We start from the raw sequence: 27,679 nt of genomic DNA on the forward strand, positions 1-27,679 counted from the left end.
CTGCGTTTTGGGGGCTTGAAATGGAGTCCAAACCCTGTGTGTTTGGGCTTAGAAACAGAGACCCAGCCCTGTGTTTGGGGGCCTGAAACCTGGCTCATGGGGCCAGTGTCAGGGCTCCCCCAGACAGACCAAGGGCTGCCTTTGGGGGCTGCAGCCCGGGCTCCTGTGGCCAGTGTCAGAGCTGAGAGACAGGGACCGAGCCCCGTGTGTTGGTGCTCAGGAACAGAGGTCAGTGCCCGCCTGCGGGGGCTCGCAGCAGAGCCCCAGCCCCGGGGGGGTGCGTGGGCTCCAGACAAGGCTCCGGGGGCCAGTGCTGGGGCTCGGCAGAGCCACCGAGTGCCGCCTTCGGGGGCTCGGCCCCGTGTGCCCGTGTCCGGGCCGGGCAGCACAGCCCGAGTCCCGCCTTCGGGGGGCTCCGGCGAAAGCCCCGGCCCCGCTGGGGGCTGCAGCCCGGGCTCCCGGGAACGCCGTGGGGCTCGCACCCACCGCCCAGCCCGGCCCCGCCTCCCCCGGAGGGAACCAGCCCCCGCCCCGCCGCCGCTTCCAGCCTTTATTATTCCGCGCCCGCACGAAGCCGCCGCCGTTTTCCCGTGCCCGGCCCCGGCAGCCCCCGGCTCCCCGCGGGGCCGGGCCCGGAGCCCGGCGGGCAGGAGCCGGCAGCGCCGGACTTGGGCCCCGGGGCCGCTCCCCGCCAGGCCGGGCCCGGCCCCGCAGCGCGGCTCCTCCGGCCCGCGGCGCCGGGACAGGGGCGGCCGGGCCGGGCTCGGGGCAGACCGGGCCCAGCCCCGACCCCGCCGCGGCCCCGGGACCCGGCACCGCGCGCCCGCGAGACCCAGACCCGCTCCCAGACCCAACACCGGCCGCAGCAGCAGCAGCTCCAGCCGCAACACAAGCCCCGTCCCCAGCTCACCAGCCCCGGGAGAAGACCCCGCGTCCGCACCCACCGGTCCCGCTCTGCCGGCGGAAGAAGCGGCGCGTGCGCGGGGCGGGGCGGGAGGGGCGGGGCCTCGGGGCGCGTGCGCGGGGCGGGGCCTGGCGCGGGGGCGGGGGGCGGGTCCCCAGGGCGCGTGCGCGGGGCGGGGCCGAGGCCATTTGGGCCCCGCCGGCCGCCGGCCGCCCCCTTCTCTCTCCGCTCGTTCTCTGCCGGCGGCGCCGCCCGCGGCCCCGGGGCGGCAGCGGCCGGGCCGGGCTCCCCCGGCGGGGCCAGGTGAGGCGCGGGGGGCTCGGCCTGCGGCCGGCAGCGGAGGAGGGTCGGACCGAGGCCGGGGCCCGCGCCCGGAGGATGGTCCGCGCTGCCGGGGTCTCGTCGGAGGAGCCGTCGTGGCTCGGGGCGCCGGGGAATAAAGCCCGGAGGGCCGGAGAGCGGCGCCCCGGGTCCGCCTGGCGGGTCCCCCCGTCTCGTCCCGCCCGGGGCCGTGGAGTTCGGGGCTTGTCCGGGGCTGCGGGGAGTCGGGAGCCGGTGCCGGGGCTGAGCGGTGGGTGCTGGGGGCCGGGAGCCCCGGGCCGGGCCGGTTGTGGGTGTCGGGGCGGCAGCGGGGGGTTGGGGATTCAGGACCGGGAAACGGGTCCGGTTTGAGCTCAGGACCGGGTACTGGGGGGGGTTTTGGAGCTCAGGACCGGGACCTGGGAGCAGATTCAGGGCTCGGGACCGAGCACCGGGGAGGGTTCGGGGCTCAGGACCAGGGAACTGGGAGCTTATTCAGGGCTCAGGACCAGGTTCAGGCTCAGGACCGGGTTTGGGGTTTCTGGGGCTCAGGACCGGGAACTGGGGGCAGGTTCGGGGCTCAGGAGCAGGCACTGGTGGGTGCTTTGGGCTCAGGATGGGGTCTGGGTCTCCCACTGGGTCCAGCTGGGGGTTTGGGAACAAGCTCTGGGGCGGTTTTGGGGCAGAGCCCGGGGATTTCTGCAGCCCAGAAAAAAGACTAAGTCGTGCGTTTTCTGTGCTTGAAAATGCCGGCGGAGTCCTGCGGGTCTGGGCTCAGAAAAATGACCAAGTGCTGCGTTTTTGGGACTTGGAAACGGAGGCTCAGTCGTCTGTTTTCAGCCCCAAAACCGTGGCCCGGGAGGGGGGCACTTTGGGCGGTGGGAGGCAGAGGGGGGTGGGAGGGCGCTGGGGCCCGGGCGGGAGGGGGGGTAGGCAGGGTGCGTGGACCCCCGCCGGAGGTGGGGGGTCCGGTCGCGTTGTTCCCCAAAGTGCGGGACGCCGGCATGCACCAGGCCGAATTAAACGTCTGAGATAGTCTCTGGGCGAAAAGGCACTTTTCCCACTTCATTTGAGAGTCCAACTGTTTATTCACCGGACTAGTCATTGAACAATAAACACACTCATTAGGCAACACGTGTACAATTATGACAGTTCATATTCATATACAGGCCATGACAGTGATTGATTTACGACCTGGCCAAAAGCCAGGAGCAGTTGAACAAGCACAAGCTGTGATGGGCTGGGGCAGAATCAAACAAGCTGGAGCCATCAATGAACTGGAGATGGGCAGAAGCAGTAAACTGAGCTGGAGCCATTCAGACACTGGACCTCGAAAAAATGGGTGCAGAAAGTGGTGTGGCTGAGCCTGGCCAGCAGCTGAGCACCACACAGTCCTGCGCTCACCCCACTGTGATGGGGAAGAGAACTGAAAAAAAGAAAAAAAAGTAGTCAGATTCATGGGCTGAGGTAAAGACAGTTTAATAGGACAAAAAAGGAAGAAAAAATACTACTAATACTACTACTAATAATAAAATACACAAAAACACATGACACACAGTGCAGTTGCTCACCACCCGCTGACCCGTACCCAGCTGTGCAAACTCTGCTCAGCAAAAACTAAACCATCCCTGTGGGATCAACACCGTTTCCAGCACAAACCCAAAACATGGCCCTGTACCAGCTACCGAGAAGCAAATTAACTGCACCCCAGCCTAAACCAGGACAGAAACAATGACCTGGGGCTGCAAACGAGCTGGACCCATCAAACAAAACAAAACAAAACAAAACAGAAACCACCAACCTGAAGGTGAAAATGAGTTGGAGCCACAAGGAACAGGAGTTGAAATGAGCCAGAGCCATCCATGGGCTGGAGCCGCAATGAGCTGGAGCCGTCCAGAAGCAGGACCTAAAACCAGAGCAGAAATAAACGGGAGCTGGAGCCATCCAGGAGCTGGACTAGAACAAATGGGAGCCCGAACCCACAAACGGGGGCCCAAACCGAGCAGGACCCAAAACAGAGGCCCAAAGAACTGACCTGAAGCCGCACGGAGCTGGAGCGCTGCAGTCCTCGCAGGGTCTCCAGGGGGGCGCGGGTTGGGGTGTCCCCTGTCCTCGGCGCAGGCAGCCCGGCTCCTTCCCGGGGCTCCTCCGTCCGTCTGTCCGTCCCTGCAGAGGGAGAGAGGTGGGACAATCAGCTCCCGGTGGCACCGGGACGGACAAACCTGCGGCCGCCCGGGCACGGGCAGCTCTGCCCAGACCCTCGGCAGCAGCAGCCCGGCACCGCGCACCCGAGAGGGGCCGGGACACCAGAGACCTCCCGCTCCCGCCCCCCCGAACGCCCCCCTGCAGCCACGGAGCCCCGAAACGGGGATCCCCGCCGGGGTCGCGTCCCGTCCCCCGGTCCCCCCCCGCACTCACCGGGCGCCGGGATGAGCCCTCCCCGCGCCGGGGCACGGCCACGGGCATCGCCGGGGCCGCCGGCACCGACCGAGGGACGGGCGGCACCGGGGCGGCCCCCGCTGCCCCTGCCCGGCTCCACCGGCCGCCGACGGGTCCCTGCGGCGGCCTCTGCTCCCTCCGCGGCACGTTTCCAGCTGAAAAAGAAGGTTTTTAGACAAAACCAGGGATTTAAACAGAGCTCGGAGCCGCCCCAGCGCCCGGTGCTGCCGGCGCCGGCCCTCGGCTGAGCCCCGGGGCAAAGCAGCGGAGCCCCGGGGCAAAGCCAACCAGCCCCCCCGAGCCGCCCCCGCACTCACCGCTCCGAGGGGTCCGTCCCGCCGGCGGCCGCTCCGGGAAAGGGCCGAGGAAGAGAAACCGGCCGGTGCCGGCGGCCGGAGGGGTCACCGGCCGCCCCGGGAGACCCCCGGCCCCGCCGGACCCCGTCTGCCCCCGGTACCGGAGCCCCCCCGGCCGGTCGCCGGGTCACGGTCGGAGCTGGGGCTGAGCCCGCGGCGGAAGCCGGGAGCTGCCGGTGCCCCCCGGCCGAGCCTCAGCCGCCGCCCCCGGGGCAGGGAGCGGAGCTTCAGGCGGCGCCGAGCGGGCAGCGGCGCGGAGAGAAGGCCCCGGTTCTGCCCCATTTTTCCCTGATTTTCCGAGCCCGGGAGCCGCCATTGCCCCCCGTTGCCGTGAAAGCCGCTCCCGGAGCCGCCCGGGGCAGCGGCGGGCCCGGAGGTGCCGGTGTCCGCTCGGCCCAGAGAAGCGGCCCCAGTACGGCCCCCGGGCGGCCCGGAGATGGGCACCGGGACCGGGACCGGGACCGGGACCGGGACCGGCACGCCTCTCCCTCGTCCGCTTCCGCCCGCGCCTGCCGCTGTTGCGGCGCCCCCTGGCGGCCGGCCGGGCCTTTTGAAGCCTCGCGTGTCCGCCGCGCCCCCGCCCCCCGCGCTGCGGCGCCCCCTGGCGGACGCGGAGGGAAACACCGCCCCTCCCCGGTAGCGGGGTTTGGGGGGGACCGTAAGGACCACGGCGACACGGGGACACCTTTCCGTCACCCCTTTATTCAAGCCGTTGTTTTTTGCCCGTGGAGCCAGCCGGTGCCGCCATCCGGGACCCGCCCGCGGGTACCTGGAACTCCTGCGGAGAGAGGGGAGGGCTTCGGCCTCAGTGACCGCGGGCCGGGGGGGGTCCTCTCCTGTCATCCCCCAGGCTCGGTGACACATCCCCCCCCCTTCCGGCCCCACGCACCGTCACGCAATGTCCGTCTCCAGCACGTCCTCGCTTCTGGAAGGCAAATTCTTGTTCAAGGTCTCCAGCTCTTCCGCCTTTCTCTTCCTCCGCTGCTTCCGACAGTGGCTTTGCAGGGAGGAAGGTGGGGGGGAAATAATTAAAAAAAAAAACGCAAAAAAAAACCAACCCAAAACAAGCAGGTGCCGCTCCTCCTCCCTCTGCTTTCACCTCGCAGCAGCTCTTGGTGGGACCACACGTGGTTCCCAGCCCTGAAGTGATGTCCCATCGAATTCAACCTGTCCCAAGCCGGCGGAGGTGGGCAGGATCCGCTCCCGATCCTGGGATGCCCCTTCCCTTCACCCTGTGTCCCCGTCCCCCCTCTCCCCGCCACTTACTGACTGCAGAGGCAGGCGCAGACGACGAGGATGATGAGGGTGACGATGGCGGCGATCAAGGAGATGATGACGATCTGGCCCCGGTCGCCTCGCAGGTAGAAGATGTCCACCCTCTCGCAGCGAGACCCGGTGTAGCCCCGCTCGCACCTGCACGGGGGAGGCAGGGCGGGTGCGTGTTCAAAAAACCACCATGGCACCCGCATCCCCTTCCTCCTGCTCGCCCCGGGGAGGACGGGCATGGCGTCCCCCCAACTGGCTGTTCCACCACGTCCCCACCGGCGGTGGCTTACACGCAAGCTGGCGCGTTCTCGGCCACGAGGAAGCGGCATCTCCCTTTGACGCAGTAGTGCTTGTACTCCTCCGGGCACCTGGAGAAGTGACCCTGCCGCCGCAGCTGCGTCATGTTCCCTGGGGGTGACAAAGGTGACAAGGATTCCACACACAACCCCCTCCAAAGGTTACGGTTCTGCCCGGAGGCGGCAGCATCCCCGGAGCTGCAGCAGATCCGAGCCGGGCCAGCGGCAACGGGGACGTGTGCGTCCTTGACTGTGGCGTGCCAGCCGTGGCCACCTCCCAGCTCGGTGGATGCCATGTGGCTACGCTAGACAAAACATCCCCTCCATCCCGCGCCGGCCAACGCCACCGGCTCCCCGGAGCATCCTTACCCGTGCAGCTCTCGGCTGTGCCGCAGGCCAGCCCCTCCGTGCCGTGCCCGGCGGTGACGTTGGCGTCGGCACCCACGCAACGGAAAAATGCCAAGCCTGAAACGCAATGGAGGCGGCTCAGAGAAACGGGGAGCCCGGCCAGAACCCCGGCATGGCCACCACCGCCCCACCGTAGCCGCTCTCCCGGCCCTTCCCACAGGGAGGGGACCGGCAAAGGGCTCCGCAGCTGTGCCCGTGGCCACCCCTTTCCTTGGCAGCATCAGCTTTTCCCCAGGGGCGAGGAGAAGGGAAAGCCGGTCCCCGCCTGCCTCCTCCACCCACCAACGCTCCGGCACGGGGGTCCGGGAGCCAGCGGGGCGGGTTTCAGGGGGGCCAGCCCCTTTGCCTGGGGAAGGATGCAGGTGGGCATCCCCGTGGAGGTCCGGCTCACTGCACCCCCCCCCCCCAGTTTTGAAGAGCCTGGGTTTTGGGGGCGCTGAAAAACCCACTGGCCGTGGGTGCGAGGAGACGGCAGCGCTGCAATTCAGCGCCCACCAAAGCCCAGTTAATTCCAGCGCTAAATCCCCATTGCAACGTCGCCCACTGCTGCACCGGGGTGTGGGATGCCCAGCACGAACCGAGCCGGGAAAGGGGGTGACCGTGCTCGCCGTGGCCAGGGGACGAAGCCGAGCGCCGGCTCAGCCCCGGCACGTCACGGCGGCGGTAACCGGATCGCTGGCATACCAGCGCTGACTCAGCCCGGCCCCGCCGCCAGCCCGGCCCTCCCCAGGGATTCGCCCCACTGTGGTGGCACCCAAGGGAGCGGGGACAGGTCCTCCCTGACGGGGCAAGGTGCTGGGTGGCTCCCACAGGGGTGGCACACGGAGGCGGGGGGTGTGTGTGGGTGTGTTTCCATCCCGAGCGGGTGCAATTTGCAGTTTGGCCATGTTGAGAGACCTCCTGGAGATGGGAGACTTTGGGCAGCCCATCCCGGGCAGCCTCGTCCCCCGGTACCCGTTATCCCCTCCGTCCCTTCGGCACGCTGGCAGCAGCGGGGAGGGCTGCCCTGCCAAGACTCCGGCGTCCCCCCCCCGTCCCACGTTCCCAGCACACGCGTCCCTCCTGGCTATATATAGCCACCGCCGCGCTAACGACGTGCTCTGGGCAACAGAGCTGCAGCAAGGCCGGGGCTGAGCCTCCGCCGGGGCTTCCCCACCAGCGAGCATCCCCTCCTCGACCCAAAAAGCCCATCGGGGAGGGCACGGATCCCACCGCCCCATCCGGCCCAGGCAGCGGGGTGGGAGCATCCCGGCGGGAGCCAGGAGGCTGACTTCACCCCTGGTGACCAAGTTCGCAGCTTCGGCATGGAAAGATCCCCACCAAGACGCGATCCCCACCCTTATTGCAACCAGATGCAGAGCTTTTGGCATCCTCCGGGTTGGCAGCCCCTTGGCGAGGACCGCCCCGGTGGCACCGCCAGCTTGGGGGGGGTTGGTGTGCCCCCCCCCGCCCCCGACACCCAGATCTCAGCACCCAGGAGCTGGGGGTGCAAAGCAACCTCATCTCTTTGATGCACGGAGAACCTGGCTCTGCTAACTGAGGCTGCATCCCCTCCCGAGCAGCCGGAGATAACCCAGGAAAGCAACCCAAACACTGGATTCTTTTGCCGTAACACCCCCCACGCGCCCCTGGGAAAGCTCGAATTGCAGGAGAGCAACCACCCGGCACACCGATGGGCACCCCAGCCCCAAAACAGGTCGGCCACCCTTGATTTCCTCCTGCCAGCACAGGTTTGGCAGGTTTTGCCGAGCGCTGTCACCAGCCCTGCCAAAGGGCCAAACCCAGACTGTTCCCGGCGGAGGGGAAGGCTCCCCCGAATGCCGGGGGGGGCATCGCCAAGCCCGGCTGATGTTCAGCCCTACCCCTGGTTATCTCCTGCCAGCCCTCAGCAGGCAGCTGCAGGCAGCTGCCTGTTTTCCCCGCTTCCCACGCGCTTGGGAACTAACACGGGGACACACTGGGCACTGCTCCCCCAAGATGCCGAAACTCGTGAGCAGTGTCCCATCAACAGGTGGGAAAAGCATCCCAGCTCCGCTCCAGGGTCCTGCCAGGGCATCCCAGCCCCACGGGATTCAGAGCCCAGCGGGCGCGCGCGCAGGGGAGCAGTGGGGTGGGATGGTGGGGAGCAGCAGGATGGGAACCGGGGGGGCACTGGGATGGGTGCGGGGAAGCACGGGGCGGGGGGGTGCACGGGGACAGGACCGGCTAACAGCCAGGCCGGGCATGGGGCAAGGAGTGGGATGGGATGGGATGGGATTGTCCGGGGGACGCAGGGAGTCACCGGGACGGGGTGGGACGGGGGGGATACAGGGGGGGATACAGGGGATCAGCGGGACGGGATGGGGTAGCACCGGGACAGGCACGGGGGGAGCACCGGGATGGGAGCGGGAGGCAGGTGGAGGATCACCAGCGTGGGACCGGGAAGCGGCGGGATGGGACAGGGGCAGCACCGGGATCATCGCAGGCTGGGACAGAGAGAGGACGGTGGCACCGGGCCGGGGTGGAGGGGGTCACCCAGGCCGACACCGGGACCGCGGCGGGGCGGGGGGGATCCCCTTAGGGAGCCGCGCCGCCCCGTTCTTACCGGAGGCGAGGGCCAGGCAGAGCAGGATGGTACCGGGGCCGCCGCCCGGGGCCGGGGCCGTCGCCGCCGCCGCCGCCTCCATGTGCGCCGCCGCCTGCTCGGTGCCCGGCGGCTGCGGCGGGGCGGGACGGGGGCGGCCGCTGCCGGCACCTCCGCCCTCCTCCTCCTCCTCCTCCTCCTCCTCCTCCTCTTCCTCCAGCTGCCCGGCTCCTACGCCGCCGGAGGCATCCCTTGGTGGTCCGGGGGTGCCCCTCCCCGGCTCAGCCTCCCCCCCTCAAACGTGTCCCCCCCCCCGTGTCCCCCCAAGCGTGTCCCCCCCCCCCCCACCACCACCACCCCCGGCATCATCCACCTGCCCATCCCGCCAGCAGCAGCCAGGGCAGGAGGCGTCGAGCAGACGCCTCGCCTCAGCATCCCTAGGGATTTGGGGAGCGACAGGGACGTCCCCTCGACCCCCCCAGTCCCCCCACCCCGCTTTCCGAGGCGGGGGAGGGGGGGGGGGCCCTCCGGGCGTTCCCCTCCCCACAGGGACAGGAGGGCGTGCGGCCGGAGCCCAGCCTCACCTCCCCAACGCTATTTATCCCCTGGGCGGCGCGTTATGAAAAGGCAGATTTATTCATAGCGGAGCTGCTAATAAAACACCCTCCCAGAGCCCTGGGCAGGGAATGACGGCAGCTACGAATTATTTTGCGAGGGGCTGTGCCTTGGCACAAGCCTTCCGCACGTTGGCCTTGGAAGGGTTTTTGGTTTTTTCTGCCTTGGGGCGGCTGGGAGGATGTTTCTGGTCCCCTGAGCGATGTCCCGTGGAAGAGGAGGGCACGCAGGGGTGAAGGTGCACCACCACCACCCCACGCCCCCCCCAGGACGCTGGCACGTCGCCTTACCGGCGTCTGGGGACGCTCTGTAGGGATGCGGCGCCCTGAGTTGACGCTGTCCTGGCCCCAAGGAAAGCCCAAGAGCTTGGCCCGGCGAAGGGGAGCGCAGGCAGGGAGGGGTGGCGGGGCTGCTGCCGGCGCGGTGTCGTTACGGGCATGAACCAAGGGACGGGGGGAGGCGGGAAATGAACGACTGGAAAGAACGGGTGACCTCAAACCGCAAGCTGGCAGCTATTAATGCAAGCGCTGGCAGCCACCCAGCCATGCCATTTGGCCACCGGCCAGGGGGTGAGTGAGCTCCCGCGGACCCAGCCAGCCAAAAAAACCCAGCCTTGAGCTCCGGCATGCCGGTGCTGCCGGTCCCTCGGCTGGCGGCCACCCCGGCTCCTGGCTGGCATCGGGGGAGAGACCCCAGCCCCCCGAAAGCCGGCAGGGTGTGCTAAACCACCGGAGAAATGTTGCAAAGCTCCGGTGGGGACAGCGGGGACTTGGGCAAGACCGGGGAAACCAGCAGCTGGCACCTGGATGCGGCACGGGGCCACCCAAGAGGAGCTGGCTTCATGCCGGTGGGGCGGGCAAAGGCAGGGAGCCAGCAGCAAAAATCCTTGTGCCCACCTAAAGAAAATGGTGTCCCTTTGGCATCCTTCATATCTGGATAAAATTGGGGAGAAAAAGCATTTTCAAGAGATGTTGAAAGAGCTGGAGCCCCAAGGCAGATGTCACCAGAGGCAATGGTTTCCCTTCTCCAGTAGGAACTGGGAAGGGCTGGCAGAATTTATCTCCAAAAAGGGACCTCTCGCTGGATGTACGCCCTCTGCTCTCACTGTCACCATGACTATCACACCTTCCCTGGAGGAGGCCCAGGGACCCGTGTGGCCAGGCAGATGTCACCCCCAGATGTGGCCAGGCAGAGCTGGCCCTGCCAATGAGACCGGGCAGAGTTGGCCATGCTGATGAGACCAGGCAGAGGTGGCCGGGAAGTTGAGGCAAGGCAGAAGTGACCAGGCAAAGGTGGGCCTGCTCTTGAGACCAGACAGAGGTGACAAGCAGATGTGACCATGCCGATGAGACCGAGCAGAAGTGGCCATGCAGTTGTAGCCCCACTGAGGTGACCGTGTCGATGAGTCCAGGCAGAGGTGGCTAAGCAGAGGTGGCCATGCTGATGAGACCACACAGGTGTGATCAGGCAGATGTGACCATGCAGAGGTGACCAGGCAGGTGTGGCCCTACTGAGGTGGCCACGCTGATGAGACCAGGCAGATGTGACCATGCTGCTGAGATCAGGGAGAGGTGACTGGGTAGAGGTGGGCCCGCTGAAGTGACCATGCCAATGAGTCCAGGCAGAGGTGGCTAAGCAGAGGTGGCCATGCTGATGAGACCAGGTAGAGGTGGCCATGCTGATGAGACCAGGCAAGGGTGATTAAGCAGACGTGACCATGCAGAGGTGACCATGCAGAGGTGACCAGGCAGGTGTGGTCCTACTGAGGTGGCCACACAGACATGACCATGCTGATGAGACCAGGCAGAATTGTCCCTGCTCATGTTGACCATGCTGATGAGACCAGAGAGAGGTGACCAGGTAGAGGTGGCCTTGCTGAGGTGACCATGCCAATGAGTCCGGGCAGAGGTGGCTAAGCAGAGGTGGCCATGCTGATGAGACCAGACAAGGGTGATTGAGCAGACATGACCATGCAGAGGTGACCAGGCAGGTGTGGCCCTACTGAGGTGGCCACACAGAGGTGACCGTGCCGATGAGACCAGACAGGGTGACCAGGCAGATGTGACCATGCTGATGAGACCGGGTAGAGGGAGCCAGGCAGAAGTGACCAAGCAGAAGGGTCCCTGCTGCGTTGACCATGATGATGAGACCAGGGAGAGGTGACCAGGTAGAGGTGGCCTTGCTGAGGTGACCGTGCTGATGTGTCCAGGCAGGGCTGGTCAGTCAGATGTGACCACGCAAAGGTGACCAGGCAGATGTGGTCCTACTGAGGTGGCCACACAGAGGTGACCATGCCAACGAGATCAGGCAGAGGTGGGCAGGCAGAGGAGGCCAGCCAGAAGTGGCCCTGCTGAGGTGACCATGCTGATGAGATCAGGCACAGGTGAGCAGGTAGAGGCGGCCTTGCTGATGAGTCCGGGCAGAGGTGGCTAAGCAGAGGTGACCATGCCAATGTGTCCAGACAGGGCTGATCAGGCAGACGTGACCATCCAAAAGTGACCAGACAGGTGTGGCCTTACTGTGGTGGCCATGCAAAGATGACCATGCTGATAGAGGTGACCAGGCAGAAGTGTCCATGCTGATAAGACCAGGCAGAGGAGGCCAGCAGATGGCAGCTGGAGCCCGAGGACGGTGCCTGGCAGGGATGTTCAAGGCCTCCCACAGCCCAGCCCTTCGCACCCATCTCAGGCGTGGAGTTTGCACCCAACGTCACGGCGGGGAGCGGTGGCTGTGCCCAGCCCTGCCCTCTCCTCAGAAAACCTCCTCCCCCGCCGTGGAAACACGCAGCACCTTCCACAAAAAAAAAAAAAAAAAGTCAAAGTAAGGGTGGGAGACCAGCAGCAGGGAGTTTATCGCATGCCGGGATCCTGATAACGGCATTATTTTTCCTCCTCCCAAGCGGAGGAAAGGTTTCAAGGAGAGCTGAGGTGCCGATGCTGCCCCATGTACGGCAAGGGCAGCCAGCATCCCGGCCGCTCCAGAAACGCCAGCTGCCTCAGATTTTGTGTCCTGCTGTTTTAGGCCCGGAGCCAGGATCCATCCCGAGAAAACGCCACACAACGCAACAGAATAGAATGGCTGCATAACCCCAGTTAAAGATAGCTCGGCCATGGCCCCGGCTCGATGACATCCTTTTTTGCAGCGAGCGTGCGAAAGCCCGGAGAAGATGAGTTCAGCCTGAAAACATTTCACCCGCGGCAAAACGCTTTCCAGAAGGAAAGAGGTAAAAAAAAATGGCACTCGTACCTCCCGCTGCGCCGCAGGTGGCTCCTGGCCGGGTCCTTTGGGCACCGGCAGCTGCATTTTGGGACCTGTTCCTGTGGCAGAAAGGCAAGGCCATGGCTGCCTGGCTCCACCCTGGCTCCCCACGATGCACGGACCCCGGGGTGTCCCCCGCCACGGTCCCCGGACGGATGTGGCAGGCGATGCTCAGCCGTGAGGACAGGCATGGGCGGCCCCATCCAGCTACGGCAGGAGATGGCCTCTGCCCCACGTCCCCCCGAAAGGCAAGAGGGATGCCCTAGCAAGGTGCACGCGGCATTTATTCCTTTAAAAGCCTGTTATATTCAGGCGGGAGACGGCATGAGGAAGGACAGGGCCGAGGGACAATGCCACAGGGTGCCACACACACCGATGCCACCGTCTGGGGCAAGAGCCCCCCCATGCCCGGTGTGTGATGCCCGGTGAGGATGTATCACGCTTGAGGCAGGGTCCTGGCGGGGTCCTCGGCGCCCGGTACCAGTGCTGGGTGCCCGGTGCCTCCTCCCGAGGCTGTCCCGACCCCCAGCCCCGGTGCCCGTCCCCAGTTACGGACTGCCCGGTCCCCTACGGCCGGTCCCCGGTCACCGCTGCGGGACCCTGGTCCCCGCAGCTCCACGCTGCCCCGCATCCTCCACCCGCTGCCCCGCCGCCGTCCCCGGTGCCGGCAGGTGCCGCTGTGCCACCGGCCATGGACCTGCGGGGGGCGGGGGGGGCGGCGGCGGCGGCCGTGGGGGGCCGGACCGGGGCGGCGGCGGCGGCGGGGCCGGGCGGTGCGTCCCTCCCGCCCCGGCCGCCAGCCCCGCCGGCACCATGGGCTGCTGCTGCCGCCTCCTCCTCGCCCTCCTCCTCCTCCCGGCAGGTAAGCACCCTCCGCCGCACCGGGATGGGGAAGGGGGGGGACCCGGGACCGGGGGGAAAGGGAAGCCCCCCCCCCCGCCTCTTCTCCCTTCCCGGGAGAAGCAGGATGCCCGGGGAAGGGCTCCGCAGAGCATCCCCCCCTCTCGCACTGGTCCCCACTCACTCACTCACTCACACACACACACACACACACCCCCCGCCCCCGCCGTCCCCACGGTCACCCCGACACCAAGGGGGCTGGGGGGCGAGAGGCGTTTTGCCCCTCTTTTCCTCCTGCCCCTCTTTGCCCCGGCTGCATCCCTGAAGCCGGGGGGCAGGAGGACAACTTCGGGGGATCACCGGCATCTCCTCGCCGGCAGTCCCCCTGCCCGGGTTGGAGCTCATCCCCCCCATTGCCCCCCCCCAGCCTCGCATCCCCCCTCCCAGCACAGTCCCTGATTTGAAGGAGCTTTTATCGCTCGCCCCGGCCTTGAGCGGAGGCTCCCGCACACCCGGCACCTGGCGTTTTCCCCGACCAGCTAAAGGCATCTCCTTCCTCCTGCCCCCCAGCAATATCCACACCCCACCCCCCCCAATTTCATAGAAACACCCCCTTTGACATCTATTCCCCCCCCCCCCCCCAAGACAGTCAGAGGAGACAGTTCTGGCCGGCACGACAGCGAGCGCTTTCAAATGACAGCACGCTCAGGCTGTCCCCCCGTCCAGGCTGGGCTTTTAATAAACAGCACGAAGAGCTGCTTGCTCAGAAACACGAAAAACACACTTGCATAACCGAGCGACGGGGACGCGCACGAGGAGAAACACATCGGGCAAAGCTGTTATTATTAAATGGCTCTCGGCGTGCGGCATGAGCAGTGCGAGGGGACAGGGCTGGGAGAGGTTCTGAGCTCCCGGCAAAAGCCCGCGGCCGGCAGCCATGTCCCCAAAACAGCAGCCGGGGAAGGCCGCGTCTGAGGGAGCAGCAAACCGTTCATCAAACCAAGCAGGTTGCCCAGAGAAGCTGTGGCTGCCCCATCCCTGGAGGGGTTCAAGGCCAGGTTGGACGGGGCTTGGAGCAACCTGGTCTAGCAGGAGGTGTCCCTGCCCAGGGCAGGGCGGTGGGACTGGATGATCTTTAAGGTCCCTTCCAACCCAAACCATTCTATGATGATGCTATGATCATCCTGGATCACATCAGCCTGTGGGAGATCTTCCCCTGTTAAGCCACCCCACTAGTGCAAGAGGAGGGAGAGCTGGCTCAATCCTTCACCGTGTAAAGGAGGAGTTTGCCAACAAGCTCTTGTTTTGGTACTTTCCAAGCAAGTGCATTTGGGAGGGGTGGGGATGAACCCCCATTTTGCTCCGCAGGGGTGCCGCTCACCTCCTTTGCTGGCTTCTGCCTGGCCCCGATTTGGCCACCGTCTCGGTGAACCACTTGAAAGTGGCCGGGCTCTGCTGGGACTCGGCCCTCGGCCGCTTTTGGGGTTGGGAGGCGGGTTTTTCCCAGTGCCCGGCTCAAATCCCAAGCCGTTCCCACGACCATCCCTCCCTAAAGCACCAACGCCGGCAAGGCTTGGCAGAAGAGCCAGGAAAGATTTCCCTGGAGTGCGGTCCATGGCTCCCAGGCTGCTCACAAACACCCCCGAATCCTTCGGATGCTTTCTGCTACTTTTTTGTCCCCATAGAAATAATACTTAAAAAAAAAAATAATATATATATATATATTTACTACCAGTGAGAAAACAAAGAGCACGATTTAGATATGCTTCGAGCTCATTCTTCAGGACTTAGTGACAGAGGGGACGTCACTGGGCAGGAATAAAATGAGACCGGGCTTCGCCTGGCCACATAATGACATAATAGCATCTCGCACAAGGAAGTTTTTATGCTATTAATTCTTCGTACGCTGGATGCAAAGTCAAACCTGCTTTCCTGATGTGATGCCCGGCCCCGTACGCACAGCTGGGCGCTGCAGCCCCGAGCCCTCTTTCCCTCTTAGCAATTCCCTTTGCTCCCCAGACGGCAGCTGAGATGTTTTAAAGTACCTGCGAGAGGCAGCTTTCGGCTTTAAAGGCTTTGGCGCTCCTGTGAGAAACCTCCGGGGAGGAAAAGCTGCTTTTTGGGAGGGGGGGGGTGGGCTCGGAGCCTGGCAGGTGGGCTGCTTTGAGCTGCCACCGAGGAGATGAAGCTTTGAGCAGTTCTGGCCCTGCTCCCCCCCTACACGAGCTAAAGGACAGGGGAAGATGGGTGGTTAATTATCCCCTCTCCCATCCCAAATGAATGAGCTTCGGCCTCGAATACCAGAGGATGCTCGAAAATTCTTTAGCGGAACCCCACGGCTTCCCCTCCCGGGGAAAGCTGGGATGGGGCTGACGCGTGTTGGAAGCTGCAATTAGCAGCTAGCCCGGGCAATTATTTAGCTGCTGTGGTGTCACTAGGGCAGAGCTGCTGTTTGCAACACGCCTGGCTGGCTGGAGAGCCGTATCCCAGAAAATCCTGGGAAAATGTATTGTGAGGGGGGCCCCAGAATCATCCCCTCTGCCAGCCTCCCAGCCCCACGAGCCGACAAATGGTTTCTCCTCCCACGGCGTGACATCCCAGGGAAGCAGACACAGCACAACACACGTTTGCATGCTTCAAAAAAAAACAACATGAGTTGTCTGAAGTTTTTTTTTATTTAAATCAAGCAGAAAATCATTTTGGAAAGAGCCGGTGCCGTAAACTACTGCTCTTAATGAGGGCAAAGCTCACAGCACGAGGAAAGGTTCCCACACTGCTCCGCAGCCTCATTACGCCCAGCCATCGGCCAAAGCCACCGCGCGAGGTGACAGCCTGCCAACACACCCCAAGGGGGACACGGGGCTCTGCTAGCCCGGCGCTCTCTGGGAACGCAGAGGTTTTCCACCCCAGGTCCTCATCAGACACCTCTGCACGGGTTGACCGGTAGCCACAGCTACCCGTCGACCAGTGCTTTGTCACTCTCAGAAGGAATAAAAAACCCCCTCTAGATACTCCTCTTCACCTTTTCTGCTATAATTTCACAGTGACTTCAGGATAAAACGCTTAATGAGTTGAATAATTAAGCAACACTTAGTGATGGGGGGGGGGAAATATCATGTTTTCTTTGCCAGCCAACTCCACAGCTGCTGTGAAGGGTGGGTTCGTTACGCAGCCGACAGCCCTTGCTGCTGGGTTTGGACATTGGGGCAGACGCTGGGCAAGTCCCCAGGAGGACTTGGACGCCCACCCCAGGCAAGGAAGGAGCTGGTCATAGGGACCATGCAGGCAACCACGTTGATTTGAAAAGTTGGCATCACCACTTTTAGCTGGGAAGAGCAGAGACTGCAGCACAGTGAAGCTGTCCACCTGGTTTCTCAAGAGCAATCTGACCACACCAGCTTTCCTCAAGGTCTGAAAAGCATGCAAGAGCAAGCCAGGCCCCTGTGTTAGCTCCTTCCTCCCACGCAATAGCCTGGAGAAGAGCGGCTGCTGCTCCCAAGCCAGGCCACAACCCACCAGCCAGTGAAGACTTGGAGTGTCTCCTTGCCAGCTTGCCCAAAACCCCCCAGCTTTATGTGTTTGGCCACATGGACTTTCCTCCTGCCTTTTGCAAAAGACAGACCACGCATCTACAGGAGATGCTGATACAACCCCTACACACAGGGAGGTGGATACTGATGGGTTGATGGGTTGCATCCTCAAGGAGGGCTCCCAAGGGACATGCCCAGGGTGCCCTGGCCAACTGTGTGTTTGGGGACAGCCTCTCCCCCAGGGATGGGGCCTCTGGATGGTGAGGGACACCTGGAGACAGCAGATTGGTTTCCATTGCGTGGCTGTTTCTCTTAGCTACAAGAAAGCTTCAGGCTTTGGAGCAATTAGACCTAAACCACTTAACGACCATGCAGCAGAAGAAAAACTAATCATGCAGGAAGCCAGCTCGGCTCGCCAGTAAATCAGAGCAACTGCACATTTATTTGATCTGACAGCCTTGACTTCTTGACGCAGTTGTTGGACAGCTTTGCCTTTTAGCTGCTGATGTTTCTGGCCCCGGATTTTCTCACTTGGCTTCTTCCTCCTCCTCTTGCAACCGGTTTCATACCATCACTGACATGACCTGGCAGTGAAAAGAAAGGGGATACAGCAGGAGCCGAGCAGGCAAAGCAGCAGCACATCACCCAGGGCTGCTCCACCTGCTGCTGGCATTATAGGTCACCAGCAAGCACATGTGGTGCTGGAGGTTTGCTGTCATCCTGGAGAGCCACTATGGTGGCCCTGGTTTATTCTAAGCTGAACAGATGTCCCCAGGAGTTGCTGTTTCCCCAGTGCCAAGCTGGCTGGGTGCTGGTATGGGAAGGTTGTTCCCAGATCACCTCGTCATCCTCATTTCTTGGTGGATACCAAGGTAGGGCTCCGCAGCAGCGCCCTAGAAGAGCGGAAACACAAGCTCGATACCAAAAACAACCAACACATCATCCTGCTTCCTTCTCCTGGGTGAGTATGGAGTTTAGACCAACCCTTATTTACTGCAAACGGAGCCTCCAACCAAAGCAGAGAGATGAGCAACACCAAATTACACGGTGACAGAAAAGATGAAGCAGCCCGATGCTGAACAGCTTGAAAAACAAGTTGAACCCAAAGCAAGACGCAGCTTTATTTAGTTCTAGCTATCACAAGGAGACCTTTAGCCATCTGCAGATAAATGTTACCAGTTTTATGGCTAAACGGCAACAGCACAATAAAAGTCACACCTGAGGACAAGCAGCGGGGGGAAGAGAACTACAAAACCCAGCACAAGACACGGGCATCCCCAGCCACAGAAACTGAAGCCAAGCCAACAAGGTCATGAGCAGGAAGTCCTTACCCTATATTTAAACATTAATTGCTTTACTGCTCTGCATGACTTCACCTGGTAATAAACCAATGCATGCTGCGGGATGAGAGGGGGCAGAGCTGCTCCGTCATCATTACTTGGAGAAAACCAGCATAACACAACACCTCCAGAAAGCCAAAAAAGATTCTGCATCACCCACATTGAGCCACACCACCTTACCTTAGGTTTTAGGGTCCATTTGATGGTCCAAAAAAGTTGAAAGAAGCCACCCCTGTGTACAATTCCTTACCCACCATGTTTTTCCTGTACTCTTAGCAATCACGAGCAACAAGGACCCAGCTCCAGCCACCAGCTTTTATGTCGGAACCCCTAAGTGTGCTAATAGCCCCTAATCACCCTGACGAGCCTCACCTGGGACCCCCCACCCACGCACCCCCAGCCCATTGAGCCGGGACCTCCATTTAAACTGGGGCTCAGGTCCTCCCTCCTTGTCTCAACTGTGTGGTAGATATATATATGTCTATAGTAGTGGGTGGGTTTTTTTTGGACTTGCCAATAGGTCATCTTTGACCTCCTCTTCTTTCATGCGGATTGATGTTCTGACTCTTTCTCTCATTTTATTTTTTCTGTTGGTTTTGTATTTAATGTGTTCCCTTGGCTTGAGCAGAGGATGGGGGCTCTGTCAACATCCTTTTTTATCTACCCTGGATACGCCTTGTAGGTATGCGGTGGGATTACTGTTGACTTTTCCTTTCGAAAGCAGAGATTGTATGCTGAATGCGTGGCTTAAGTATGGTTTTGTTAGTACCTGCCCCAGAAGCAGCTGCTGAGCTGGCATGGAAAGTGGTACCCAACCTTGCTGCATAGACAAGGTATGTGTGGGTGCCCACCAGACCTCCTTGTTGCAGTGCCTTATTCTCCATCTGTTGCTGTGCTTCTTGTTCAGGAAGGGTTCAGATTCCATGTGTAAGTACAGCCAGGATAAGCTGCTGGGAGGGCTGAGAAAGAAATAATATTAATGTTACAGAAACTGAAGTTATCTCTGGGGCCCCAGCTGCTAGAGGAGCATCACCTACTGCAGCTGGGGCGTGGGTGCCCCAGTTAATTCAGGCTGTGCGCACTACTGTGAGTGGGTTAGGTCATGGGGACCTTCTGGTAGCTGCACCAGCTGTGATGAGTCACAAAGTGAAGCTCGTTAACAGCTCCATCTCGGCCTTATCAGTGGATGTTTGTTTGCTGTGGTATGGCTGCTCCATCTGATGTCATCCACTTGGGCTAGAGATGTTCTCTTGTTGTTGTTTTTCAAAATGCTGTGTTTCAGCCGGCGAGAAGGACTGGAAAGCTTGCTGTGATGGTTTCTGGAGTGCCGGAGAGGCTGCCAGCCCAGGTCTTGGCTCTCCAGCAGAGCATGGGAGGCGTTCAGCTCCTGGGAGGGTGAGACCTCTGCCTTTGAGTGGCTTGCAGAGGCCAGGAGGACAGCATGCCAATGGGAGAGGGAGATAATCCACCAGGTGGATGGTTCATTCCTTGGGTTGGCAGGTGATTAGGGTTAATATTCCCTAGGAGCAAGATATTTGAATTATAGGGACTCGGGGGTTTTTTCTTTCCTTGGCTGTTTCCCATACTCCTAGGGAAGGCAACGTAGAAAAAGGACTCTTCAACACTCGCGTGGGGCTGTGAAGTGTGACGCTGCAGTTTTCCTAGGCTCTTACTGTGTCCTGGCAGTTCCTGGCTTGCCTCTGCTCCGACCTGGATTCCAGCGGGGTGGTCAACTGCCGTAAGTGAATTAGATAGGCAAATTCCTCAGGGCCGAGCTGTGCTGGGCACCCTTTGATAGCTGACATCCTCCAGCCCCTCTGACAACCCCTGTTTGAGGTTTGTTGGGTTTTTTTAGGTTTTGAAGTCCTAAACCTCGTCTTCTAGTGGTCTTTTGTCCCTTCTTCCAGTGCATGGCTCTGTTTCTGCCCACAGCCGCAGCTCCTACACACCAGGTGCTGCAGAAACAAGGAAACCCGCACCCTGGTGGTTTTTTGCCCCCTGGCTCAGATGTGTTGGTAGAGGACTGGGCTAGCAGACAAGCTGGGTGCTCTTTGGGCCACCCTGGGGGCAGGCTGTCCATGAGCTGGGTGTAGTGGCGTGAGGACGTGTGGTGCTATCAGCCAAGGAGGTCCTCAGCAAGGTCCTTCTTGTCCCCCTCATCCTAACCTGGTTGAGAAGCAGCCTGCATCGCCTCTGGGATCCCGTCTGGGCTCTTCCGGCGGTGCCAAGGGGCACAGCCCATGTGGGAGGGGGTGATGCGCCGTGGGTGAGGGCGGTTGCTGGGTCAGAGATGACCTGGTGGAGGTGATGGCTCGGGGGAAGAAGAGGATAGCAGTGGGCTGGCACAGGCAGGGTTTGCTAGCAGAGATAAATGCAGCACTATCGATCTGGAAACCAAAGCTTGGCTGGCGATGACCATGCAGGAGCAGGGGGAGATAAGGAAAACCAGGGCTGCCTTCGGCTGTGCTTGGTCTCCTGGGAAATGTCCCTGTGACTTGTGACCCGCTTGGCTGGGAGCGCTCAGCCAGCGGCCAAGGATTGTTCCTGCAGCCAGTTTTGGCTCACCCTCTGAATTTATACCCTTTAGATATTATGGGAAACTTCCTGACTCATCCCGGCTAGCAGTACTGCCAGCTTTTTGAGGTCCCTATCGGTTTGCCTCCGAAGTTGGAGCAGATCCTGAGAGCTGTGCCGTCCCAGAGCACAAGCAAGCAACATGAGATGGCTTTGCAGAGGGGGGAATAAGCTGCCTGCGTCCGTGAGAGGCTGGGAGCACCTACATCTACAAGAGGTAATAAATTTTCAAGGTGCTGCCAGCCCTGGGAGGGTCCTGCTGTGCTTGATGTAAGAGCAACATGGCACGCCATGGGCTGCAGGTGCTGCTGTTGGAGAAGCCACACCTGAAATGCCAAGGGGTGATGGAGAAAGAATTATTTTCCAGAAATACAGACAGATGTTCAGGGCTGATCCGAAGAGCACTAAGGATGAAGGGGTGCTCGGTTCAGGTTTGTTGGCACTTCCAGCATCCTCTGCCACCACATGGCGGCCGACTTCTGCTCCGGCTGAGCCACCTCCGGCGCAGACCTCTTAAAACACTTGATGAGTGTTCTGCTCAGGGCGTGTGTAAGCTGGAAGCTACTCATGGCGATGCCGTGTCAGGTCAGCTGGGCGCCTTTGGGCAGCGTTGTGGAGGTTGAGGGGTTCGCTGTCGCAATAGCGTTTGCAGTGATGATGCCTTGCATCACCGCTGGTGGGGGAGGTGGACTTGGTGTTGGTGTAGCTTGTGTGTAGGGGTAGAAAACTCAGTTATCTGAGGTCAGAAGTGCGGGCACGGGGATGTTGGTGGAGCAGGTTGGGCCTGAGCACTTGGGTTCTTCACTTGTGCCCTTTATATCAAATACAGTGTTGTTAATAGGCCTTTCCACCCATGGGCCTCCAAAGCAGACCCTCTGGCGGAGACGGTGCCTGCTCTTGCATAAGGCCCGGGATGGCTGCGTGGTGTTAAATCCTTGAGAAAGACCCTGTTGCTCAATGCTCCTCGTGAATCCAGCCAGGGATTTCATGTCCCGCCCTCAGCCACGAAAACCAGCGGGCTGTGCTCTCCCGGGGCTGTGGCTGATGCCACCTTCAGTTCCTGCGATGGGGGAGGCTGCGGATTAACAGTACCTGCTAGAAATGGCACTTGTGCCTTCTTTCCCTTTTAAAAAAAAAAAAAGAGACGAAGTTTCGATGGCCTCCCTTCTTTGTACTCCGACACCTGCCCCCCAGGTGAGTGTCTTGAGAAGACCATATGGGGATGCTTCAACCCTGTCAAGATACTTCAATCCAGTTAAGAAAGGGCAAGGGGGGTACTGGTGTAAAAGCAAGAAGGGCACAAATCAACCACTTGAACCTCAACACCATGAGGAGGCAGGCTCTTGCAGCTTCTTTCTGGCCACTGAAAGTGATGTTCCAAATGGTGTTGGTCCCCAACAGATGTTGCTGGAGGTGCTTTGCAGGTCCCACCATGCTGGCATGGGACCTGGCACTTGCTGCCTGGGGCACATCAGCGTGGAGAGCTATGCAAGGTACAGGGAATATTGGGTTTTATGGCGTTGCGGTGCCCAAAGTGAGCAATTGAGCCCCCCAGCCTCGGCAGGAGGAAGGGACAGGATGAGTGGGGACCTGTCAGGTTTGCTGGATGGAGCCAGCCCTGCGGGCAGGCTTTCTCCAGGTGAGATGCTGTGGATGAAGCCAAGCCGCGTTCATCTGAACGAATGGCTTCAAAGCTCAGGATTACCACAGCAATGTGACTCAAGTTCATGTGCCAGTAACTCCCAGGCGGTAACCAGGGAGTCTGAGATGCAGAGATCCTGGGATGAGGACACATCAGAGTGCCCTGTTGACAGCAGGAGCCTGGTGTGCTTTGGGAAGCTGGGAAGGAAGAGGTGGGACGTCCACGTGTGGAAACCAGGGTGCTGAGCCAGGCGGTTTATTCGGTAACCAGACTCCGGCTTGTCACCCGTCTCCTCTCCCTTATCCTGAGGTCTATCAGCCTTGTGCCTCAACAGACCGAGAGCCTGTGGAGGGTGAAAGCTCAGAGGCATCCCCAAGTGCCTGTCCCTGGGAGAAGAGCACCTGTGCCATCAGTCCCACCTCCCAGACTCTCCTGCTTGGGAAATGGGGCCCACCACGGGGGTATCTACAGGGCCAGGAGAAATAAAATTTTTAGGTGTGTGCTCCTAAATGCCTTGGGCTCTTGTAGAAGCCATGCCCCGGAGATGGCTTTAAATCCCTGGCTGAGCACGTTTGCGGTTTCTAGGTAGAAAATGCCTTCATGAAAGGTGTGCCATGAAAGGTGGAGGTCCTTAGCTGAGATGTCCCTTCTGCTGTCCTCCTCCGCTGAAGGTGTGTGGGTTGAGTCAAGCTGTTTTAGACACCTGCAGCCTTCTGTTTGCACCAATGGCTCAAAAAACCCAAAACCCCTGCTCACCAGTGTTGCATCCCACCATTTCTAAGTGTTTCCAGCTCTCCTCCAGCATGAGGTGCTGTCTGTGCCCTGCTGGGAGCCTCGTGGGTCTCCTGGGCGCTCAGCGGTGAGGGGCCTTGCTGGAGAAACCCTGTGTTGCACAGCCCCTGCTCCCAAATTCGGGTCCTTCCCATGCCACTGTTTCTTGGCGCAGCTTTAACGTGCGATAAGCGTCCCATGGTGGGCCAGCAACCGCTCTGTTCCATCTAAAACGCATCTCTGGTGCAGGCTGGGTCCTTCTTGCTGCCTTGAGTGTCACCTACACGGGTGGCATTTCAGTTTGACTTTGGGGGGGGGAACTGCAGATTTGGCTGGGGTGGCTGACAACATCTCCTTGGTGGGGGGGGTGGTGGCTTGGTGATGGGGAGGAGAGCCTTATGTGCCCACCAGCGATGTCCAGCCACTTATGATCTGCAAGTTCCTACTCGCAAAGATCTACCACGACAGCTGTCTCTGCTCTCACCGCTGCTGTTTTTCCCTTAGACGAGCACCAGGCTCCTGTCTCTGGAGCTAAGGTGGGAACTTGGCTGCAGGGTTCCCACAAAATCAGCGTTTTGCCGAGTGTTTTTGTCCTCCGGACTCATAATAATTAGTTCCTTGCGGCTTGTTTGCACTGGACCAAGTTCTTGCTCTTCCCAGTGCTGGGCTTGGGGTGCTCTGGGGGTGTAAATAAATGGATGCATGGGAATAAAAATCCCTCCCGATGTCACTTAGCGTCGGCACACGCTTCCCTCAGCCCAACCGTGCTGAGGGAGTTTGCTGCTAGTGCTGGTCCAGTGTTGAATTTAGCCTTGGGGAGTAGAAAAGGGGGGGGGGGGAATAAAAGCTCCAGCAGTCTGCTGGTGAGGATAAGGGAAAAAATGACTCATCTTCACGCTAAGAAAGGGAGACAAATGAATGAATGCGTGAGGAAATGGGGGGAGAGGAGAAAGAGGAGTCTTGTGTTATCATTCCCAGCTGCGCGGTGGTTGCTGCTGGGGAGGAGCTTGCTCCCCTGCCGCTTCGCTGGCTGCTGGGAGGAGATGCTGGGAAGATGGAGGGGGCGACTGGGGATGGGGGGAGGTCCCAACCTTGGGGAAAAGCAGTCCTGACACACCCTGGGGCAAGCGGTCTGGTTTAAACCTCACCTCTAGCTACGCGGAGATATTTCCCATCTCTTTTTTAGGCGGCTCTCAGCATTTTAAAAACCGACATGTTTCCAGCTTCATTCCCAAACTCTTTCGTGTTCACCCAAACCCCAGGTTGCCCCAAGGCTTTTGCTGTTATTAATACTTCTTTGTCTCACTCCTAGGACTGGGCAATGACTCCACAGCATCACCCCTCGCCCCCACCGGCCCTCCCTTCCCCTCGGAGAGGATCCCGGTGGGGCCAGGCTCCAGGGATGCAGATGTCTCCACACCGGCTCCTCGCCAGCCTTCGCTGTCCATGTCCACAGGAGCTGCCAGAGATGGGGTGTCCTCTGGGCTAGCGGAGAGGGATGGCCGCAATGCCACCCCCACAGCAGCACTGTCCCCTGCTCCTGCCTCCATCAACGTGAGCTCCACCGCCGCCATCACCACAGCAGACAGCCCATCCGTGGCCTCCAACCCCAGCTCGGTGCCACCAACCTTGGAGACAGCCCCAGGTCTTCGGACAGCAAATACTGCCACCTTGGCAAGAGGCACGATGGATTTGGGGGCAGCTGCCAGCCCCACGCGTATACCTGCATCCTCCTCCTCCTCCCTCCCCACCAGCGACCTGTACTCATCCACTGGGACGGTCTTGTCCCCAACGCCTGTCCTCACGAACCCCCGCACGACCCAGCCACCGACGCCGACCAAGGAATTCCCTTCCCTGGGGACGGTGGCCATGGCATCAAGCCTGGCCGTGGAGCCAACGTCCCCCCCAGTGACTGTGACTGACCCCACCACAGCCGAGGCCACGGCCATGGGCAAAACCACCCTCTCCACCGGCGTCACCATGGAAGAGGTTCCCCGTGCCTTGAGCGCAGGTGAGCACCACCACCCTCCATGTGCATATATAGATATAATGTCACCCTCGAGGTGCTTAGATAAGAGGGGCAGATGCCCCATGAATCGGAAGGGAAGAGTTGGTCAACTTTCTGAGAGCATGATTCAGCAAAAGCTGGGCTTTCCTGGAGGAGTCTATGTCATCTGCTCCACTGGTGGAGACAAGGAGAAGTAGATACCAAACCTCAGTTGCCCGGAGATGTGAATTGAATCCTTAGTTGCAAGTTTGATTTGAAACACTTAAGGATGAGAGGAAACAAGGGTGTGGACGGTGGGCGCAGCCCGAGTTAGGAAGATGTAGGTTTTTCTTCTCCCTCCCGGAGACCTCACTGAGCTGACACTAGCTTTCACCTGTCCTCTTCTGCAAGCTCAGGCAGCTTAAAGCCGCTTCTTAAGGCCCGAAAAGGGAGGGATCTGGAGCATTTTGCAGCCTTGGTTCAGCACTAAACGCTGCCTGGTGCTGGGGGGGGGGCACGAAGGAGCAAGTCCGTAGTCCTCAAGCAAAGCCCAGCTGTGTTTTATCCCTGCCTTTATGGGAAAGGGATCACGGCAAAAAACACAGGCATGCCCAGCATCCTCCACGGGAGCTTTGGGAAGCAGTGAGGGGATGTACGCCCCCCACGTCAGAGAGGGTTGGCGTGGGTGTATCGGCAGCAGCCGGGGTGTGGGGTGGGTGCGACGGGGCTGGGCCTTGGCGGGGATGCTGAGCGCCGCCCTTTCTGACGGATCCTCCGCAGGGAGCATCGTGGCCATAACTGTGACGGTCATCGTGGTGGTGGTGCTGGTTTTCGGGGCGGCGGCGTACCTCAAGATCAGGTAAGGCTGTTTTTTTTGGGGGTGCCTGGCCCAGCGGGGTGCTCAAACTGAGGTGTGTCCGTCCCCCCACCCCGCCGAGGCTGCAGCCCCTCTCCCCATCTCAAGGGGGATGCTCGGGGGGCAAACCCTGGGGAGATGCTGTCCCCAAGCCCGGCGGGGCGATGTGCAGCCTCCTGTCCCAGCACGGCTGCGTTTTCTGCCACGGCTGTGTTGAAAAGCCGAGCTTTTTCTTCCTCGTTTTACAACAGCCTCGCTCAAATGCCGGAGACGCTGCTCAGCATAGTCATAACCAGTAATTATCCCCAGGGCAAGCTGCTGCCACGGGTCTTGCCGTGCCTCAGACAATAAACAGCAGCCCAGCCCGGCGCTGAGCATCTCTAATGAGGCTTTGCTGACAACTGAGACGAGCAGAAGTCTTGTTTTAATTCCCTAGCATATCCCAGTCTGGTTCAACGGGGACAAAAATCCTGCCTGGGCTTATTTTCTGTCCTGGTTGCGTCCTGCTGAAACATCCCAAAGCTCTCAGCCTAGTGAGGTAAAATAACTAACAAACCCCCAAAAGGTAACGGCGGGCGGTTTGCTTTCCCCTGGCAGGCACTCCTCCTACGGCAGGCTTCTGGATGACCACGACTACGGCTCCTGGGGCAACTACAACAACCCTCTCTACGATGACTCCTAGCAGGGACGAGGAAAAAAAAAAAAAAGAATAAAAAAAAAAAAAATATATATCCTTAATTTATAAGCGCTTCTGCAGCAGAGCATCCGCTGTCGGGGAGATGGCCGGGCACCGAGCCGCTGCTGTGGGCAGGATGACGGCGGGTCCGGCGGACGCCAGGCAAACGGAGGGCGTGCGTGTGTGCAGTGCCTACAATAAACCTGAATTTTGGCGTTTGTGTAGGAAACTCTGGGTCCTGGGGCACGTCGGCCGCTTGGTGTGGAGGCGAGGGAGCCCAAATTCCCTAAGGGGAAGGGAAGGGATGGGGGGGAGGGAAAGGGAGAGGATGGAGGCTCAGCCAGCGCCGTGGCTTCCTTTGAAACGCTGCTGCCCCTTGCCAGGGGGGTGGTACATGGGGGCTGCTGAGCCAGAGCCGGCAGCGTGCAGGGGTCCCCCGTGCTTTCACGTGCCCCTTCCTCCAAAACCACCTCCCTGCATCACCCCTCTGTGAAATCCTTCCCCTTCCCTCACCAGGGACCATGGTACGGGGCTGCTCCATCACTGCTCCCTTTCTTTTCCTGCAGGGGCTTCTGCGTAGAAAACTTGTCATTTCGTTCTTTTTCCATTTAATTGTGGTTTTTTTGCCCCCCCCCCCCCCCCCCCCGCCGCAAACACAGCCCGGGAGCCCGTGGGAAGGTGCATTGACCACCCACGCTCCTGGGCCGAGAGGTGCCAGCGGGTGCGTGCTCCGCAGCTTTATTTTTAATCCTTGAAAGGCTTGGCCGCTAAAACACAGCCAAGTGGTTTTCTTACTCCCCAAATTTTTGTGTTGAGCTGCTAGTGTGCGAAGCTGGGGCGGGGGGGGGTGGGGGGGATGCTCACCCCAGCCCGCAGCCCCTCGCTTGGCCCCTTCGGCCTCGGGCTAAACCCCCCGCCCCGGGCAGTGAAAAGCAAAGCCCTCGGCCTGTGAGGCATCATAATAATGATGCTGAAGAGGTTTGGGGCATCCCAGCAAACCCCCGGAGCTGGTCACCATCACCCCAGAGGTTGTAGATTGGGCGCATCCCATAGACCCT

At 60.9% G+C, this 27,679-nt stretch overlaps 3 protein-coding genes across 3 annotated transcripts; 1 reads left to right on the forward strand and 2 right to left on the reverse strand.

The window, feature by feature from the left end:
* Nucleotides 1-2,272: 2,272 nt before the first annotated feature.
* On the reverse strand, nucleotides 2,273-4,842 carry LOC141743813 (uncharacterized). The gene is made up of 6 exons (XM_074588798.1): nucleotides 4,509-4,842; nucleotides 3,961-4,192; nucleotides 3,623-3,798; nucleotides 3,240-3,370; nucleotides 3,006-3,110; nucleotides 2,273-2,630 (listed from the first exon to the last, which is right to left on the reverse strand). Exons 1-6 carry the CDS (start codon nucleotides 4,840-4,842, stop codon nucleotides 2,364-2,366), a joined length of 1,245 nt encoding a protein of 414 aa, XP_074444899.1. The 3' UTR covers nucleotides 2,273-2,363.
* BTC (betacellulin) lies at nucleotides 4,640-8,700 on the reverse strand. Its single transcript, XM_074588494.1, has 6 exons — nucleotides 8,554-8,700; nucleotides 5,931-6,026; nucleotides 5,556-5,673; nucleotides 5,266-5,412; nucleotides 4,889-4,996; nucleotides 4,640-4,777 (listed from the first exon to the last, which is right to left on the reverse strand). Exons 1-5 carry the CDS (start codon nucleotides 8,633-8,635, stop codon nucleotides 4,891-4,893), a joined length of 549 nt encoding a protein of 182 aa, XP_074444595.1. The 5' UTR covers nucleotides 8,636-8,700; the 3' UTR covers nucleotides 4,640-4,777; nucleotides 4,889-4,890.
* A 4,450-nt stretch (nucleotides 8,701-13,150) lies between these two features.
* PARM1 (prostate androgen-regulated mucin-like protein 1) lies at nucleotides 13,151-26,836 on the forward strand. Its single transcript, XM_074589028.1, has 4 exons — nucleotides 13,151-13,267; nucleotides 24,415-25,113; nucleotides 25,870-25,948; nucleotides 26,543-26,836. Exons 1-4 carry the CDS (start codon nucleotides 13,219-13,221, stop codon nucleotides 26,625-26,627), a joined length of 912 nt encoding a protein of 303 aa, XP_074445129.1. The 5' UTR covers nucleotides 13,151-13,218; the 3' UTR covers nucleotides 26,628-26,836.
* The last annotated feature ends 843 nt before the right edge of the window (nucleotides 26,837-27,679 follow it).

This window comes from Larus michahellis, chromosome 5, assembly GCF_964199755.1.
Source record: "Larus michahellis chromosome 5, bLarMic1.1, whole genome shotgun sequence".
Classification (NCBI taxonomy): domain Eukaryota; kingdom Metazoa; phylum Chordata; class Aves; order Charadriiformes; family Laridae; genus Larus; species Larus michahellis.